The sequence below is a fragment of the Artemia franciscana genome, chromosome 18 (genome assembly GCF_032884065.1).
Source record: "Artemia franciscana chromosome 18, ASM3288406v1, whole genome shotgun sequence".
Classification (NCBI taxonomy): domain Eukaryota; kingdom Metazoa; phylum Arthropoda; class Branchiopoda; order Anostraca; family Artemiidae; genus Artemia; species Artemia franciscana.
This window is the reverse complement of record NC_088880.1, coordinates 17,166,927-17,187,259: the sequence shown is the minus strand read 5'-3', so window position 1 is coordinate 17,187,259 and position 20,333 is coordinate 17,166,927. Positions and strand designations below refer to the sequence as shown.

Genomic DNA, 20,333 nt, shown 5'->3' with positions numbered 1-20,333 from the left:
TTTTAGGCATATCCAAAACTTTAACTGGACGGTCAATGCAGTAAGATTTAATCTGGGACCATTGATATAGCCTAAACAGATAAGGTTCATTAGAAGTTTTCAAACTATAAATTATTTAGGTATTTCTTATAAATGAGTATTAATTATTATGTTTAAACATCGTAATTATTTTATTCGTTAGGCTGTATAATTTTTCAGCCTGGAACAAAAGTTGTCTTAAAAGCCAGCTTTTTTTTGTAGCTTACGTTTTCAAAAAAGTACTATATAATTTGAAGTATTAATATGCTCACATCACACAGAACGATAGGCTTTTTTTTTGACAAGTTTTCTTACCCACTTTCTAAAAGGACAACAAAGTTAAGAGTTATATAGAATTACTTATTGTCAGATATAAGTAATTTTTTTCATGACTCTTTGTTGTTATTTAGAGTTCGTTAGAGGGTTTTATTATTGTATTTTTAGGTGTATTTTTCTCTTGCGGGGACAATTAAAGAGTATTTTAACTCGCTAAAGAATCTTTTAATCTATTGTAGGTGTGGGAAAAGGAAAATGGGCAATTTTGTTATATTCCTGAAGCGTTGATTCTTGGTTGCCTTTTCTGGTATTGTTTTAGGTGTACATTAAATACTTCTTCAAACTTCTGGGGAGTTGGAGATTATCAAGGGTACGGTGAATATTCATTTTTCGAAATAATGGTTAAGAATTAGGAACGGTTCTGCCAACCCATCTAGCGTTTGTGGCTCTAGCCGCAAACGTTAGTTTATCGGATAAGTTCCTAATAAGAAAATGGCAATTATTTCCCAATAAGAAAATGGCAAAAATTAATAATAAATTATGGATGACAAACTGGAACACGTATGTTCAACATGGGTTGAAGCAATGAAGAAATAGTAATTGGGAAATCGCACTGATACGGCCTATGAACTCAGACGAAGTTCGTAAGCAGTATCCGTACCAACTACCGACTATTGGCTCACGGTGAATTTGGATTATAACTTAATTTCATTTGTTCACTTTATCACTGGTTGTAACAATGAAGAAGTAGCTTCGAGGAGTCCTCTCAATTAATGTGTGGAAAGGCGAGCTGAAGCACGCCTAGCCTTTTTATCACAACTTGTTAGGGCGTCCGTTATCGTTATCCCAGGTTGCGTGTATAATAAATTGCTTGTAATCTCGATTGCAATTTAGTTTTTAAACCTAAATCTTCTGACTATGCGTAAGCTTTAGCAATATTAATAAGCTTTCTAATTAACCTTTTTTTACAGCTGAGTTATACTTGTGGTAAGATAGTTTACCAAGCTACGGGTTATATTATTAGAGAAATTAAAGTTCAAGAATTAGGAAATAGCTCGCCTACTTATCTGGCGAAACGTTTAGTCGACGGGGCAGTTCTAATTTTAACCCTTAAGATAATCCTTAACTTTAAGGAATTATTTTAAGAAAAATGTTAATGAAGCAGTTACACTCTTATGATTAATCTTAGCAAAAAAATGTGATTTGGAACTTACTCAGAATAATGAGTACTTTTTGATAAGATAGGCCAATTTTTCATTTGGAGTCTTTCGGACTTCCAGAAAAGTACTTTCTTTTAAGGATGTTTTATTACGGGATGGTTTCTTAGCGTAACCAGTTAACAATTAGCAAAAAAAAATGACTATTTTATTTTTATATTTTTTTTATTCAGGACTGGTAGATTTTTATTTTTCTTTTATTAATAATCTAATTTATCTGGTTTTTTCACAACTCGGCCTGACCTTGTTGTTACCTTCTCTTCGGTAGACTCGGTTTTTTTATTTGGCTTCGCTAGCGATATCAGGTCAAACTTTTTATATTGTTTTTTAAGAAATTTTTGACCTTTAATTTGTGCCTTTTTAGCCTGGGCAGTTGCACTCTGTGGTCTTGTTCCTTCCACATCTTTGGGCTCATTTGTGCCTGATTCACTCTCGGTATCTGAGGAACTAGTTGTAGATTTAGTATCTGGTTCTCTTGAAGTAGAAGTTTGAGATTTAGGTGTAGATCCAGCCTGACCTTCGTAAATTTCTTCTCCTCGTGAAGTAGAGGGTTTACTGATTGACTCGTCCTGTTGATCTCTGGGCTCGGGAGAATTGAACGATCCTTGGGAGCTTTGGGAAGATTCAAATGTTTTCTTGGGGTGCCTCCACTGCTTGAAAGCCATGTCTTCCGGAGGGTGAGGAATAGTTTGCATTAAGGTCTGCTTCCAAAATACCCAGTCCTTTGGTTTTGCCTTTGAGACGGTTATATCGTGATACTGTTGTTCGTCAGTAACTGGATTAGTATAAAATGTACTCTGTCTAGTCTTAATGGGGTAATTAATGATATCCATTGCTTCTCTTAATGTTTGTTTTTGGGGCTGTTTGTCCCTTTGTGACTCGATGTCCCCAGGGGTCTGTATAGCCTTATTTAATTCATCGTGTAACGATAAGGGTCTGTCTATTGGTGAAATAGGTTTCACTAAATTGTCGGGGAAACGTTTTGGGGGTAAGGGGTTGACATTTTATCTGGAAAAAATTGTGACTTTGGAGAAATTGTATAGTCCAATTCTTCTGACTCTTCACTGGAAAATGAGTCGCCTTCTTTCCGTCTTCGCGTGGCGGGGGTACTTTTGGGGGGGGTAACCATATTTGTCATGGTTAGAAATTCATTAAATTCTTCTTCGTCACTACTGTTTTCAAAATATCCTTGTTTGAAATTAAAAGGTTTAAGCTCACTTAGTCTAGAGCGAGGTGGTTCATTTTCGTCCTCCGAGGTATCTGATGTTGAAGGTTGAGGGGTCCATGTTTCTGTGAATTTCGCCCTTTTTATACGACTAACATGGGCTTTATAAGTTTTCCCCGTTTGTGGTTTTAATAGTTTGAATGTGACGTCATTATCATATTTCTTAATTATTCTATAAGGGCCAGCGTACCTATTAGAAAGCTTCTTGCCTTCCAATTTGGTTTCATTTTTTAAATAAACGCAATCTCCTACTTGAAAATTGAGTTCACCTTTAACATTTGGAATATTTTTGGCCTCTTGTTGTCTTTTTGATTTTTCTATTTCTTGTTTTACAAGTTTGTAAGTTTTTCTCATTCTATTGATAAATTCTTGCCTATAATCTTGAGAATCGTTATAATATTGCCTCGATTCTATAATTTCCTTATAAGGGATTCTAAAGTCTCGTCCGAACAATATGTAGAATGGGTTATCACGAATGACCTGGGAGTAAGCGGTATTAATTACATTTGTTAAATAAGGTAAGGTTTCATGCCAATCTCTGCGATTTTCTTTCGTATAAATGCTTAAAATATTAGAGAAAAGTTTGTGTTTGTTCTCGATCTTCCCGTTGGCCTGGGGGTGATAGGGGGTCGATACCAATTTACTTATTTGGAGAAAAGACATTAAATCCTTAGTTAATTTCGCTACGAAATTAGGGCCGTTGTCGCTTAATACTGTATTAGGAACACCGAAATTAAGGAATATTTTAGCGAGAGCTTTCGACGTTGTATAGGCGCTTTGATTTTTTAATGGTTTAGCAAAAGTGAAACCAGAAAAATGATCTATTACTGACAGTACACAGGTGTCCTTCATTAGACGTTGGTAGTCCTCCGCTAGTACCATATAAATCGAAAGAAACTATATCAAAGGGGAACCGGGCCGTAGGCGTTCTTCCTGTCCCTGGGTTAGGGTAGACTTGAGGATTTTTTCTTAAATTACATGTTTCACAACTATTAACGTAGTTTTTTAACTTTGTCAAGGCTGAAGCAACGAAAAAGTATTGTTTTAATCTATGGAAGGTCTTCTCTATTCCTAAGTGACCTCCTACGTCAGAATGAAAAAATTCAAAAGCGGGTTTTTCCAAAATTTGGGGTAACACTGGTATAATGGTCGTTTGATTTCTCTTATTGTTATCGGTCATTATTTTACATAGTATTTGTTCATCTAAATCGTAATAATAATTATCAATTTCCTTTTTAAAGGATTTCATTTCATTGGGTAAGTCTCTATCATATAAGAAATATTCTATTAGAGCCGCACAAATGTTATCTTTCTTTTGATTTATTTTTATATTATTTAAAGATAGTGGGCTGTCTTTTTGTTTTTCTTCTACCAAATTATTGGTCTGCATTTTTAAATTTTTATTTTTCGGATCATGTTTTTCTTTTACCGTGTTAATTTCTTCATTTTCATTTTCTAAGGGAGCATTATCTGGAAACCTACTAAGATAGTCGCATGGGGCGTTTTGTTTTCCTTTAAGATGTTCAAATTCATAATCTAAATCTTGGATTTTTAATATCCATCTCGCGAGGATTCCGGACGGTTTTTTGAAAGTCTGTAGGTATTGAAGACTTTTATGATCGGAACGTAGTTTAAATTTTCGTCCAACCAAGTAATGTTTAAATTTTTCTAAATGGTGAATAATCGATAATAATTCAAGTTGTGTCGCAGAATAATTACTTTCTCCAGGCGTAAGAGTACGCGAAGCATATGCTATAACTTTTTCTTCCCCGTTTATTATTTGGGAGAGAATCGCCCCAATTCCCTTGGTTGAGGCATCCGTAGTAACAACGAATTGTCCTGTTTGGAAGTCGGGTAAACATAAGATAGGTTCTGAAGTCAAAGCCTTTTTTAAATGATCTAATGAACTTTGAGCTAATTTAGACCACGTAATTTTTTGGGGGTTCCCTCTAGTGAGGTCCGTGAGAGGTTTTGCTATTTGGGCGTAATTTCTTATAAATTTTCGAAAGTAGCTCATTAATCCTAAGATTCCTCGTAATTGTTTAATCGTTTGAGGGGGTTTTATATTTTTAACAGATTCTATCTTTTCAGGGTCTGGGGAAATTTGTCTTTGTGTTACAACTACTCCTAAAAATTTTAGTTTAGTTTGAAAAAGATTTACTTTTTCAGGTCTACATTTTAAATTGCCTTCTCTAAATTTCTCAAACACATTTGCTAGGGTCATTAAATGGTCCTCCGCGTCTTTGTCCATAGCTATGACGTCATCAACAAAATGAATTATGTTATTTAGGCCTCTTAGTAAATGAAGGAGGGGTCTACACAATGCACTTGAACTGGTTTTTAGTCCAAATGGTACTCTTAAGTATTCATAAGAACCACATTCAGATGTTGAAAAAGCTGTTTTAAAAATATCGGCCGCTTTTATTTTTACTTGATGGTAACCTTGTGTCAAATCTAGGGAAGTAAATATTTTATTTTTATTTGATATAGAGTCTAGAATTTCGTCTATTCTAGGTAGGGGAAATTTGTCACTTACTACCTGTTTATTTAAAGCTCTATAATCTACCACTAGTCTAAGATCATTATTCTTTTTCGGGACTAAAATAACGGGGGCAGAGTATGGGCTTATGCTTGGCTTTATGATTTGATTTTTTTCAAGTTCATGTATTTTATTTATTAGCCATTCTTTATGTTTATAAGGAATTCTGTATGGTTGTTTTGCAACTGGCGGCCCCGTGGTTTGTATTGCGTGTTCATAAAATGGGATGAGTCCTATGTCGTCTTCAGATGTCGAAAAGACATCTTTATATTCCCATAATAAGTCGCATAATTTTTGTTTTAATGATACATCGGTTATGTGACTTAGTTCGAATTTTTCAAGAAATTGAGATCGCGTCAGTGAAAATTCTTTGTCAACGTGAACACTAATATTATTCACTAAGTTCTTTTCCAAATTTTTCCAATTATTAATATCGGATTCTGATATTATTTGTATCTCTACTAAACATGTACCTTTACTTAGGGTGATTAGGTCGTTTTCGTGGGTGTTCGTTACCCAAATATAACCTTCACCCTTTTCGTAATTTATAATTTGTTCTTCGCAAACTATATTTTTCGGGAGATTTTCCGACGGCGATGCTACCCAAGTTTCATTTTTATCATTAACTGGTTCTAACATCTGTGATATTTGGACCCTCTGCATTGATTTAGGGGGAATCTTAGTTTTTCTCACTACGAATCCATAATATTTTTCGTTATGGCTTTCTTTTATTGAGTTTAGGATATTATCTTCTGTTTTTTTTCTGGGAGTTTCTATATTCGCTAGCTTTTTCCATAAATATGAAATTTCTTGAATTTGTTTTTCTCTATACTCCTTCATGTTGCCTATGTTTTCCTTTACCTTGTTTGCTTGTATGTTATTTATTTCTGATTTGGTTTTTGTCGGATATATAAACTTTGAATTTGCTACGTCTAATAATATTTTATTGGCTTTTAAAAAGTTAGCACCTATTATCGCTTCGTATGGAAAATTTTTACAAACTATAAATCGAGTATAGAAATTTCTGTCATCTTTGCGCAAGGTTAGGTACACAGTGCCTTTTACATTCAGGTCGTGTCCCGTCACACTTGATAAATTGGGACATATATTGCTCATTCGTCGTTTAATATAATTGGGTAATTTGTTAAATACGGATGTATTTATCACATTTACTGTTGCCCCTGAATCTATAAGGGCTGAGAAATAAATATTTCCTGCATTAAAATTTTCAAATACTGGTAACATATTATTATTATTTGCACTTAAAAATGGTATAATCACTGGCAGGGACCTATATATTATTTTGCCACCAAATTTTGGTCCTATGAATTTTGGGGGCTTGAGTCGTTTCCCTGGGGTTCCCAGATTTCGGGTGTAGAGTTTTCATTAGTTCTATTTTGGTTTTCTTGATTATTAATTGAAGTTGAGTTGTTATATGGGTTCCGTCGGCTGGTAAAGTTACCTCTTGTATTTCTATTCCAACCATTGTTAGGTTGGTTTAACCTTCCGCGATACCCTCCGCGATACTGATTCGTACTGCGTTGGAAATTTCGGGTTGGATAATTACCTCTTGTTAAAAAGGTGTTCCCTACCTCTTGTTAAAAAGGTGTTCCCTCGATTGCCTCTAGGGGCGTACCCATTATAGTCTGTCCCCCTGGACAAATGGTTGCTCGATCCCCTAAAATTCGGGCGATAATTATTGTTTGCAAAACAATTTCTTGCGATGTGACCTAATCGGTTACAGGCGTAGCACCTTAGTGGTTCAGTATTGGCTTGTGCCCTTATTTGATTATTGGGGGCAAAGCGTACTTGTCTTGGAGGTGTGGTGGTTCGAATTTGATTTCGAAGCGGTTTTGACGATGATTCTCTAGAGAAAAATCGCGGAGAGGGATCTCTTGATTTTATAGCTGTTTTATTTTCTACCGCATTTATTGATAGTTTTTGGTGCTGCAGGACTATGGAATCGATTTCCACGGCGGTCTCTATTTCCTGAACTGCCAGTTCTAAGTCGTCGATTTTTTTGGAAATTAAGAGACGATATAGTTTTGGGTTGAGTCCCTGTTTAAATGCGTTTAGTATTATTTTTTCATACAATTCCCCTTCACCTGGACCGTATCGCGCTTCTGTTGCGATTCTGATCTTATTTAGATATTCTCTTACGTTCTGGGTCTGTTCGAATGTTACTAACCCATGTTTTAGTTTGTTCAATGAACTAGTATCGATGAATCTTTTTTGAAAAGTCTGTTGCAATAACTTTATTGAGTTAATTGTTGAGGTGGTTTCAGTTCCTACGGTATTTTCAATTTGTTTTAAAAATGTCAAAGCCTGTCCTTTTAGTCTTAAGAGTAGCATGTTTTTTAATGCATTTAAGTCAATTTTTGTCATTTCAACAAATTGTTCTAAGTGGATGTTGAATTGATCTACATCTGTATCCCCTTCATAATCAGGTAATGATTTTGCAATTTCTACCGAAGTTGCAATAATTTGTTGCGCTTTTAATAATTCATCTTGTTCTTGAGCCATATTTGTTATTTTAATTCAGTTTTTTTTTTGAAGTTATGCGGTATATAAAATTTTAGTTTTCATTTAAAATTTATTTATATTTAACTACTGAAGATTCTAATAATTTTAAGATGGGTACACATAAAAAAAAAACATAAGTATAAGTAAAATTATACTGCACTTAAATAATGTAAAATTAAATGCACTTAAAATCAAAAAATAATTTGTGAATAATCATATTTGTCTAGGGTAGCAGGTAGTCATGTTGTTAGGCATATACAGTTCCTTTAGTGTCTTTTTTGATGACCGCGCCAGATGTTACGGGGGGGGGTTTCTTATGAAGTTTGTTCGACTTCTTATAGTTTACTGATTGCTTATATAGTTTAAGTTGTTCGTGGTATGGGAGCTTTATAGTTAATGGATATAGATTGGGAGGGTTCTATTGACCAGTCTCTATAATCTTGGAGACGAATTCATTATCATGATGTTTAGATTTGCCGAGATGGGCAGATTCCCTTGGGAACGTACCAGTAGACAATAGGAACTGTACCTGTACCTTAACTCAAAGACAAACACAATTATTGACAATAATTTTATTTTCTTACTTCATATACAACTTCAGGTAAAACGGTTCCAATAAATGATAGTAGTATAAAGTGCATCAAAGAGTGACTACCAAAGAACTGAATTGCACTCTTAACTTTTAGTTCACCTTATATATCCCGAATCAATCCGGATTTCTAAATTAAGCACTGGGTAGACTGACCTCAGAAATGTTGCAACACAACTCTTTTTTTGATTATACAACATATGGCTTAACCTCCTTGCAAAGATTTATTATAACGAGGGTTTTCACCTTCAGTTTGTTGACCAGACCAGATGTAGAAATCTGGTTTCTAATTGGCTTTATTCAAAAGTTTGAATCTAATTTTGGTAGTCAAAAAAGTATCATTTTTTGCTTGAAGGAAGATTTGTAACAAAGGTAAAAAGTATCATTTTTCGCCTGTTATAAAACTTGTACTAAAAAAGCACAAATCCTATGAGATAATTAACTTGCACTTTAAAATCTTTATATGTATAAGAGATTCTTATTTTAAAACTTTCTAAAGTAAATGAATGAGAGATTTGGTTTTGAGTTCTGAAAGGGGGAGGGGGTTTGCTGGTCCATATGTTACACAAAGTCACTAAGGCTAGGAATAAATGAAGATGAAAAGGTGAGGTGGGGTAACGAAAAGATTGATCAGGTTGATGGCTTCAGTTACCTTGGTAGTATTATTAGAAAAGACGGTGGGAGCAGTGAAGATATTAGAAGTACAATAGCTAAGGCTCAGGGTGTTTTTTCACTGTTAAAAAAAGTTTGGAAGAATAGAAAGATAAGTCTGCAAACCAAGATTAGAATATTGAAAGCTACAGTGATGACACTGGTCAAATATGGCTCTGAAGCATGGGCGCTCCGAAAAACAGACTAAAAAATAATGAATTTTTTCCAGAGGATTTGCCTACAGATTGTTCTGGGTACCCGGCTGACTGACCGTATTTTAAACAGTAGGCTGTACGAAAAATGTAGTTCAATCCCGCTTTCTAGGGCTATAATGAAAGAAAGGTGGAGATAGCTGGGCCACGTTCTGCGGATAAAGGATGACAGATTGCCGAAGATTATCCTTTTTGGCCAACTGTCTGGGGCTACACGGAAAGCAGGTTGTCCTTTTCTGGGTTTGAAAGAGGTCATAAATAAAGCTTTAAAGAAATGGGAACTTCCTGGGAGGGTTTAAAGAGAGATGCCTTGAATATATGAGGTTTAAGGAGGAGCGTGCGTAGCTGTGTTGGCCTCAGGCGGCGTTGTGCTACAGTGAGTTATTAGTAGTAGTATTAGTAGTAGTTATCCTGCTAATGATAACTTATCTCTCCCAAAACACAAAAAAAGAATTAAAAACAAAACTACAAAAATAAATTCTGTACTATATCTTACACTATATTTCTCTTCTATATTTTTGCTTTATTCTTTCACTTTGGCTTTTCAGTTATTCATATGTGAAAAATTTTCTTGGAGGTTTCTGTCAGAAGGGGAATGGTCTTTTGGGAATTCCAGAAGAAAACTATCTGAAAAGATAGAGGATTTCTTCAAAGGAAATTATTTGTCAAGTAAATTTTATGGTAAATAGTCTTTTTGCTTATGCTCAATGCCTTTGGATGTATTTTAGTTTGAAGATACATCCACCTGGAACAGTTCTGATAAAGCTGTTGGCTAATTAAGTTTGTGTGGGCATAATTTTTAGGAGTTTCAATTGTAATCATTCAGTTTTCATTATAATTTAGCCTTCAATATGCTTCAAACTAATAGTAACACCAATAATGATAGTAATGTGCAGATACTTCTCTTAAGATGCCTATCACTTAATACGTGAACTTAAAGTGACTCTTTTGTTGCTCTGTCTATTACAACAATGTCAGCTGGAACCAAAAATTTGGTTGTTTGCAACTTTTAGTTACTTTTTGTTGAACCTGGAATGAAGCCACCATCAGGCTTATACTACTACTTTGAAAACTTGTTCTGTTGAGTTAAGGCATGTCTTCATCGTCACAGTTTGTGATGAAGTCTGATTTAGTTATGCTTTTATGCTGATAGCGTCAGTCCTCATTTATCTTTATTAAGGTTGAAAAGGCAAATAGGGCACATTTAAAGTGACCCTTTTCAGTCACAGTGAAATGTGAGGACCATACAGCGACTTTCACCTAGCGAACTTAATTTAAAGCACCAATAAGGATGACAGGTCTTAACACTGATTGAATCTGCCACCTTTCCACCAACACGGCACAATGAAAATGATTTTTTTTGTCTGCATAATAAAATCAACGGATTTTACTTTCAGAGAATTTCTTGAGGTTCCAGTATTTTTCAGTTGTGAAAAATTCCCTTTTAAGATCAATATTTGAGTGAGATAATAGACTAAATTTTAGCATCGAGCTGGATCGTTCAGGGAATTATAAATTTCAATTGTCTTCATAGGTAATACATTTTGGTGCTATTTTATATTTTTGCATAAAATTCGAGCTACATTGGATATATGGACAAATAACACCTAAAAAGCATTACAAAAATTTCACTATTTCAGACTTGATGGAACTACAACATTGGAAAACCTTGATTTGAAGAAGGAAAAACAACTTTTTGATGGAACAGTAAAAGGTAGAGAAAAATAACAATTTTTGTTTAGTATGAAGAGAAACAACTTTGAACGAATAAATGGAAACTAATTTGAACAAAGATGTTAATAAATGCTCAAATAAAACTTATTAAAAATAGGTATTACTCTTAAACCTAAAATAAGCATAATGGTAATTTATATTCAGGTTAAATGTAAACGTGACAGAAACCAATGGTTAAACAATTCAGGATTTTTCTTTCTTAAATTCCCTAATTACTACTTTTAAAATTGTGCTTTACTGTAAACTTTACTGCATAGATAATTAAATGAGTTTCTTCGAATATTAGTAGTTAGTATTTTATATTTCTGTTTGACTAGCTAAGTTATTAGTTACAGCCTATTTATTACCTAAGCCAAATGAGTCCATGTTCAAACAGGACTACACCCTAATATAGGAATATAGAAACTATGAAACCACAAGATTTTTTTTCTCAAGAAATGAGCAGCACTGAAAATTAACAAAGGACTGAAAAAAAATGTCGAAAATGTCCTCTATTACAAAGTGCTGCCTTCTTCAACTATAAAGTGTATCAATATTACTCCAGGGAGAAAAGTATTAAATTCCCTTGTCCAGCCAGTTGTGGTTCTGGCATCTCTTGCGCCTGGGACAAAATATTGATTACCACCCTCCCTGTCTCGTATAAGATTTATAGACCAAATTTTAACAAAATTTTTATTCATTCACACAGTTATTTTCAATTTATTAAAAATGTATTTTCATGTATTGTTGAAATTGTTTACTATTACAAATTATTGTATCTATCCATTTTAATTTTTATTATTAATTATTTTAGTTTATTTATTTTAAACATTAATATTTTTATGTGTTAATTGAATAATATTTAATCAAGTTGTTTTTATTTATTAACTAGAGCCTTCACTTTATTTATGTTATTCCCAAGATTATAAGTTAATAATAACTGCTAGATAATCTGTTTCAAATTTACGCCCCAAAAATTTCTATAAAAGGTGTTCAGATAACGTGTTTTTCAGAATAAAATAGGCTTAGAGGACGTCGCAAAAATGATACCAACCTAGTTTCATTCAAAGCTTCCTTCAAGTAAAAACATGCAAAATTTGAACAACAAAATTTAAATATCTTGCGAAGGTAAGGAGATCTAATATAATGCGAAGTTTAGAAAAGAACTTTGTCTTACTTGTGATTAAAACAAACCTGATAGCCAAAATCCACTAAACCAGAATCTTACTATAAATAATGGCCTACCCTCTTACACTAATTAACACTCATTTTGAACAATGTGAAACTTTTTAACGTTATAAATTTTACTTCTACTACTACTACTACTAATAATAATAATAATTCACTGCACCATCAAGACGCTGAGGCCAACACAGCTACACACGCTCCTCCTCCATCCTAATCTTTTCAAGGCCTCCCTCTTAACACCCTCCCAGGAAGTTTCCATTTTCTTTAAAACTTTACTTATGAGATCCTCCCAACCAAGACGAGGACGACCTGCTTTCCGTGTAGCCCCTGACGGTTAGTCAAAAAGGACAATTTTCGGCAATATGTCATCTTTCATCCGCAGAACGTGCCCTAGCCATCTCAACCTTTCTTTCATTATAGCCCTAGAAAGCGGGATTGAACCACATTTTTCGTACAACCTACTGTTTGAAATACAGTCAGTCAGCCGGGTACCCAGAACAATCAGTAGACAATTTCTCTTGAAAACACCTAGTAAATTTTTGTCCGCTTTTCGGAACGCCCTTGCTTCATTGCCATATTTGACCACTGTCATCACTGTAGCTTCTAATTTTCTAATCTTGGTTTGTAGACTCATCTTTCTATTCTTTTTAACTCTGAAGAAACATCGTGAGCCCTAGCTATTCTACTTTCAATATTTTCTCTGCTCCCACCGTCTTTACTAATAATGCTACCAAGGTAAGTGAAGCTGCTCAACTGATCAATCTTTTCGTTACCCGTCGTCACCTTTTCATCTACACTTATTCATACCCTGTCAATTCCATGTCAATTCATGTTCATTCCATGTCAATTCCATCTCAATTCCTTGCCATTCCATGTCAAGTCAACCACGTCATGACCCCCACCTCTTTAGATTTTGATGAAACTTGGCAAAATTGTTGCCTTTGCTATCCTATTGATAAATACCAAATTTTATTTCTCTATCTCTTATAGTTTTTTTCTAAAATTGTTTTAATTTTCTTCATTTAACGCAATTTTAGGCCTCGGATTTCGCGTCTTGCAAAGTAACTTGTAGCTTAAAAAATTAATATCTTGAAGACTATTTAGATATTACCATGAAACTTCGCATAATATTTAATTAATATATTTAAAATAAAGAAAAACTACATTCACTAACCTATCTCAGCTCACAAAAATAATAAAAATATTATTATCAGAAATTTTTTATTTGTAAACCGTTGTCGGGATTTACTAAAATTGCAATATCTCAGGTCTCAAACCTGGTAGAGTGTTCATCTTTTTTTACATACTCCTAGATACATAGGCTAACAGATAAAAAAAAAATGTATGGCTTTTTCACATTTTTAGTTAATATTCCAAAAAGTAGAATATTATTAAGAAATTATAAATTTGCGGTTTACTTACATTTAATAAATGTGAAATAAAATAAAAACTGAAGTCTAAGAATCAGCATTTTTTACAGTAATTATTAGTTCTGCTTGTTATTTTTTTCCACTTCATCCAACACTTCTGTTTTTCTGATACACTCTTCTTGAACTAGTACATTCTGCCAGTGCTACTTGATTGCGGTGTATCAACTGTACTGATATTGTGCTCCAAAGGTATTATGCACAAGTTTTCTCTTTGAGGCCAGTAAAGCTGGCAGCAGGTCCTGGAGGGCGAAGAAAAAGAATTTCGGCATCTTCTTCTTCATTAAACACAGTTTTAACGAGTCCAAAGCACCACTTTCCATCATAGTTTGCAGCCACATAATCGTTTAAATATGGTTGAATGCAGACCCAATCCGTAGCCGAATCAAAAGAAAACATTAGACTAGGATTAGGGCTATCAGTAGTCCTCCTTATTTCAATTTCAATTGTATTTAATGGTTTGAAATAATGGAAACTTCTAGTACCGGGAATAGTCTTGGTGGCTAAAAATCGTGACGCTAACTCAAATCTGAAAGCTTAAGCATTTTTTTTCAATAAAGTGAAAGTTTATTTTTTAATGTTGACTTTACAGAAGTCATAAACTGCAGTTGCTGTCTTGATTTGATTTTCATCTGAAAGTTGAAGGCTGGCTTTTCTCAAAATTCTCTTAACAGTTCCTCCCAAGCCATCACATATCGATTTCCCGTGGCTTGTTGCAGAGAATGAATGTTCGGCTTTCATTCCAAAGTCTTCATGATGGTTTGTTAGGTTTTTGAAACTATTTCTATTTTTGTATTGACTAGCATAGCCGTCAGTGAAATAATGAACTTGGTTTATTTCGGGATGATTTTCTTTCAGCCATTTCGAAATTTCTTTTTGTACGTAATTCACAAAACAAGTGTCATGTTGTAAATCATCACTTATGAAACAATGGTTGGAAATTAAAACTTTGTCATCCTTTTTCAAGTAGAGTCCAACTGGATGAATTATGCATCCACCTCTGTTCAATTCAATTCAATTCAATTTATTAAAATAAAACTAAAATATAACACCAATAATAATAAAGATCCTGGAAGCGAACTTGTTGAGGACCATAACCACAAAAAATTGAAAATGAAGAACAGAGAAAAAAAAGAAAAGAGAAAACATGGGTAACTAAAGCAAATTGAATAAGAATTTAGAGAGTTATAATATCAAAATTTTAGTACATTGTTATACAGCGTGCGAAAACTTGTGGATAGCTCGACACTGGAGGGTATTATATTCCATTGAAGTATAGATTTATAAATGGGGAATCGCTGAGCGGAACTAGAGACACACTTGGGGACAATGAAGGAACGGTTGGATGAACGGAGACAGAGGCCTTCAGAATTATTAATATTAAAATAAGATAATAATTGAGGAGGAAGATTTTTATGGTAAGCGGAGTATGCAAGGTATAGATTTAATTTTTTGATGATTTGTTCAAAAGGGATAATACCAAAATCGGAGTACAAGTCCTGGGTGGGATATTGTTGGGGCAGCCGAAAAACTGCTTTGATGGCACGGTTTTGGGCAGATTTTAATTTATTGGTAACTGAAGGAAAAGTGTTGCCCCAAACAGATCCACAGTATGAGATATATGGGTATATAAAAGAGTAATAAAGGGTGACAAGGATATCTGGAGGAAGAAAATAATTCGCACGATTAATCATACTTACCTGTCGCAAAATTATGGCTCTGATGTAGGACACGTGTATTGCAAATGATAGGGAGGAGTCTATGTGGACACCAAGAAACTTGACAACTTCGACCTGTGGGAGGAGATTGGTAGAATATTTTAGGCCAAGTGCTTGCTGAGCTTCATTTTTTTTGTAAGGGGTTCGAAATAATACAACCTGACTTTTCTTGACGTCAAGGGTGATATTTTCTTGCTGTTAACTAGACACCACTCCTGTACTTTATTCAGAAGGGTTTGAGTAGAGGCGACGACGGATGGTAAATTAGGACCGGTGATGAAAAAGTTGCTATCGTCAGCAAAAAGTACTGGGTGCACTGATGGACCCAGGTCCGTAACCAAATCATTAATATAAAGGAGAAAAAGTATTGGACCAAGAACAGAGCCTTGTGGGACGCCCCTTCGGACAGGTAGGGGATGTGAAGTCAACCCGCCCAGACTCACACTCTGTACTCTACCAGAGAGATAAGAGCCAAACCATGAGAAAGGAACTCCACGAATCTCTAAGTTGTTGAGTTTACTTAATAAAACACTGTGATCAACCATATCAAAGGCCTTAGAAAAGTCCAGAAATAAGCCCAATACAGTATTTTTAAGGTCAAGTTGGGAACGTATAAACTGTGTAGCGTCTATTAGTGCATGAGCAGTTGAAAATTTGGAACGGAAGCCATATTGATGAGGAGAAATCAACGAATCTGAATAATGAATCCCAAATAAAAAGGGAGAAAGACGTCGGAATATAATTCTCTCGAGCACTTTAGATATAACTGGGAGAAGTGAGATTGGACGATAATTACTTATCTCAGACGGATCGCCTTTTTTATGAATCGGGATAACAATTGCTGATTTAAATATTTCTGGGAAGACTCCATTGGTCATAGACAGGTTTGCTATGTGCACAATGGGTTCACAAACATAGGAAGATACGGTCCTAAGAAGCTTATTACTTATGCCAAAGAAGTCAGGTGTACTACTATTAGAGAGACATTTGATAACTTGAAGCACCTCTTTACGGTCAGTTGGAGAGAAAAACATAGATCCAGGATTCCTGCTAGGTTGTACTGACTGGGAGAAGGAACAGGAGTTAGCATTTGGAATATTAGTGAAATAATTATTAAAAGCATTCGGTACTGAACTTGGGTCAATTAATCTGCCACTGATGTCCTTAAGGTTAAGAGGTACAGATCTTGAATTTCTTTTTTTTGAAAGGATTTAATTTAATGTTGACCAAATTTTTTGCAAGTTCCCTTTGCAATGAGAGATTTTCGAATAATAATAAATTTTTTTTGCTTCCCGGACAAGTTTGGTATATAAATTTTTGTATTTTTTATAATTAGTCAGGTCAATAACGTTATTGGTTTTGCAAGCTAACTTATATAGGTCATTTTTTTGGTATGAAGAGATTATCAGGCTATTAGACATCCAGGGGCGTATATGGGTAGTTTTTTGGTTTGATTTACGAACTGGAAAGGTTGAACTGATAAGATCACTCAGTCCCTGTGTAAAGCCATTTGTGGCTGAATTAACATCCTGACAATCCAAAACCTTGGACCAGTCGAAGGATTTCAAACGATCCGTGAACCTGTTCATATTCACAGTATTATATATTCTATTATACGTAGGGGTTTTAGTTCTAGAGGGCTGAGTAGTTGGTAGGGAGGGTAGCGAGAGATAGATTAGAAAGTGACCTGACAGGTTAGAAAATATTATTTTGGAGGACAGGTGGTTTCCCAGGGAAGTGGATACAAAAATGTTGTCAATTACAGTAGCTGTAGACCTCACAGGATCAACTCTAGTAGGAAAAAGGATTGTGGGAAGAAGACCACTTGAGGTGAATGTTTCAAAAAAGGTATCACAATCATTATTATTGCTAACATTTAGTAAATTACAATTGAAGTCCCCAAAAACTATTGCCTTCTTTTGTGGTAAATTAATAAAACTAGAAAAATCATCAAACAGGTTACAAAAGAAAGGGGTCGGAAATGAGGGAGGCTTATAAAATAATGAAAAAATAAAAGAATTCTCGTCAACATTTATGTCTACGATTATTGAATAAATGCATCTATTATTTATAGGTTGCGAGAATAAGGATTCACAGTCTAATAGCCTGGTGAATTTCAGACTTGACCGGATGTAAAGAGAAATGCCGCCAGAGGACTTGGTTAATTTTCTTTCAATATGAATAGCTTGAAAACCAGGGAGGGAAAATTCATTCTTATCATCAATTTCTGAAAGCCACGTTTCCGTTATTCCAATTACGTCGAAAGGGCAGTAACCATTAATTAAAACTAAGTCTTTAAAATTAGCCCACTTATCCCGTATACTTCTGATGTTAAAGCAAATTACATTAAGTTTGGTCTCTTCCATTAGCTTAGGTTTCACATTTTTCACAAAATCAAAAGTGTCGAGATATTCACAGTTAATTTGGTTTAAAGGGCTATCGGGGCTAGCTAAGGGGCTGGTGGGCAAATTATTTTGGTCATCGTAATAGTTAAAAACAACATTATTACACAGTGATAAATTCGTGAGAAACGTAAAATCTTGTACGGTGCACATTTAAACATCCATTGTGGTCTGAGTTTCATCATCTCCTTGATTAGAATATTGGAAATCTTCTTCAGCCGACGGAATATCATTGGTGGTAATTTTGGACTGGGATGGAAAGTTTGCCGTTTTTTCTTAGATTTCTTGCCTTTGAATAGGGCGGTGGCATCGACTACCGTCTTGGGGGTTGTGGCAATTTCAGAGCCTGCATTGATTTGATTTGCAGTTGAGTCTACAGGCTTAACTAGCTTTGATGTGGAATCTATGTCCTTTTTCATTGAGGATAATTGAGCCATAGCTGTTTCTAATATGTCATCACCTAGGAGTTAGTGATAGCTTTCTTCTTGAGAGTATTTTTGGTTTCCTCAGCTTCATTACTAACCTCAATTAAGTGACTGACTGTGAGATAAGTTGCAAGCCTTTGCCATTCTTGGCTATTTTTAGATGAATCTTTTGGAGGGCAGAATGTTGAAGTAAACTTAGGTAAGGGATGGGGGGAATGACTAGAACCTTGAGTATGAACATTATTTGCCTCTTTTGGAAATGATACTGTCTTTGCATCTGCTACAGCAACTGTTGCTTGGCTTCTACTGGGCCGATGGGGTGTGGGTTGCCAAGGGATTCTTGCAGCTACAACTGAGTAGGGTAGGTTCATTTTATCAGATGTTCTAAGGATTACAACTCGCTTTTGGTGAGCTGGGCAAGATTGTTTTTGGAGGGCTGTGTGTCTCTTACGGTTACAATTTCTGCAGAAAGGGTCTGACTCAGGGCATTCACTAATTGCGTGGCCTGTTTTCCCACACTTAAGGCAAGACGGATGGGACTGTTTGCATTGTTTTTTGCTGTGGCAGTGGGCCAGACAAGTGGAGCATTGTAGGGGCTTAGGCTTATAAATCTTGTAAAAAAGAGACATACCGTACAAGAATATTTCTCCGCTTAGCTCAACTTTGCAGGAAATGAGGATTGAACGGCTAGGGTGAAGAAAACCTTCTTTTTTTAGACTTAGCCTTATAGCAGTTGAAGGAATGATTAGAAGAGCTGAAGAATCTATTAGTTCAGTTTGTATTTCCTCCACTTTTACACTGGTATCAACACCATACAGCATATACTTGTGTAACTTTTCCACATCTTTTTTTGTGGCTAAAATTTTTGAGCCATCAAGAATTATTTCTTTGGATTTTGACAGGACATGGTCTGCCGCCTGAGAAGACGTAAAGTAAATATCAATAGACTTGTCCTGCTTGAAAACAAGTTCAAAATTCACCTTGGTGATCAGAAAGGCAGCTTTCCTAATTTGCATTATTCGATCTTTTGAAAAGGGTTGGCCATTGGTTTTCTTGATTGAGACAGTATAATAATTGGGGTGATCGTTAGCACTTGTTTCTGGGACACTTGAAGAGAGGGGTTGCACTATCGTTGGTGAACGAGTTTCATCCTTTTTCCTCTTTTTGCCAGGCGTCTCACCTCTTTCATTAGAGTTAGTTTCGGCTAAGGCCTGAATTCCTGACAAGTGGCTAACAGTTTTGGATCGCGTAGTTGGGGGGGGGGGGGTCTAGGAAGAGTTTTATAGGTAGGTTGGAATGGCGACCGGCTAAGGGTTTCAGTGGGAGTATCCTTCTCGGGTGGTAGCCTTAGGGGCTTTTTCCCCGTCATTTATTCCGACGAGATACTGCAGATTCACAAACTGTTAATCAGTCTTAATCACAGTTTTTAATCAGCGATAACACCAATATATTCAATTATGCACTAATAATAACTCACTTTGTATGAAGTAAGCAATCCCTCACAATTAAGTCCGCAAGTTAATTGCGCAATCTACACAATACAGTACAAAAAGTAATCCGATTAGGTTCATAAGCTAGTTCCTTTTAGTGCAGATACTAAACTCATACTGGTTCAGATACTAAACTCATACTTTCAATGATAACTTTGGTTTTTTGAATGGTGTAAAAATAATTTTCACTGAAATCCATTACTACAATTGCTGTATTCAAAGGTGGATCTTCTTTCAGTTTTTTTGAAAGTTTTAGACTGTGATTTTGTAATATATGAATATGGGATTAGGTTTTCTACAGATTTGCTCAGTAAAGAAATAAAGCCTTCAACGCTGATTGATTGCTTGACCATTTCTGTCCTGTCAGTATTAACCCGTTGGCTCATAATTATTTCTTCTTCTAAATCATAATCTTCGCTCAATTTTGCAGTTAAGTATTCAATCAGGGCATCATCAGACGGACAGTTGTCACAATGGCGTAGCACACAATCACTATTTTCAACATTACAAACCAACATCATGATCAAATCTTTGTAACTTTCTTCAATTTTTACAGCATCTAGTAACAATTTCACATTCTGGTGTATGCTGCATACACATACTGTATTGGTACCTGCTGACCCAGCAAGGACACACCACTTTGGTCTTATACTGAAAAATTTCGAGAATCCTATTTTTAAGTCGGGGCATTCCCATTTAAAACAAGAGTAAAGCTCTCTC

At 35.1% G+C, this 20,333-nt stretch overlaps 1 protein-coding gene across 3 annotated transcripts in view; it reads left to right on the top strand.

Annotated features, from left to right (window-relative positions):
- LOC136038683 (uncharacterized) overlaps positions 1 to 20,333 on the top strand; it is a 111,593-nt gene that overhangs the window by 8,212 nt on the left and 83,048 nt on the right. For all 3 annotated transcript variants that reach the window (XR_010620276.1, XR_010620275.1, XM_065721968.1), the window contains exon 2: positions 10,891 to 10,964. Coding sequence is in view for 1 of the 3 variants with exons in the window: in XM_065721968.1 (XP_065578040.1) it covers positions 10,891 to 10,964 (74 nt within the window). In the remaining 2 variants the exon portion in view is untranslated. The remainder of the gene's footprint in view (positions 1 to 10,890; positions 10,965 to 20,333) is intronic.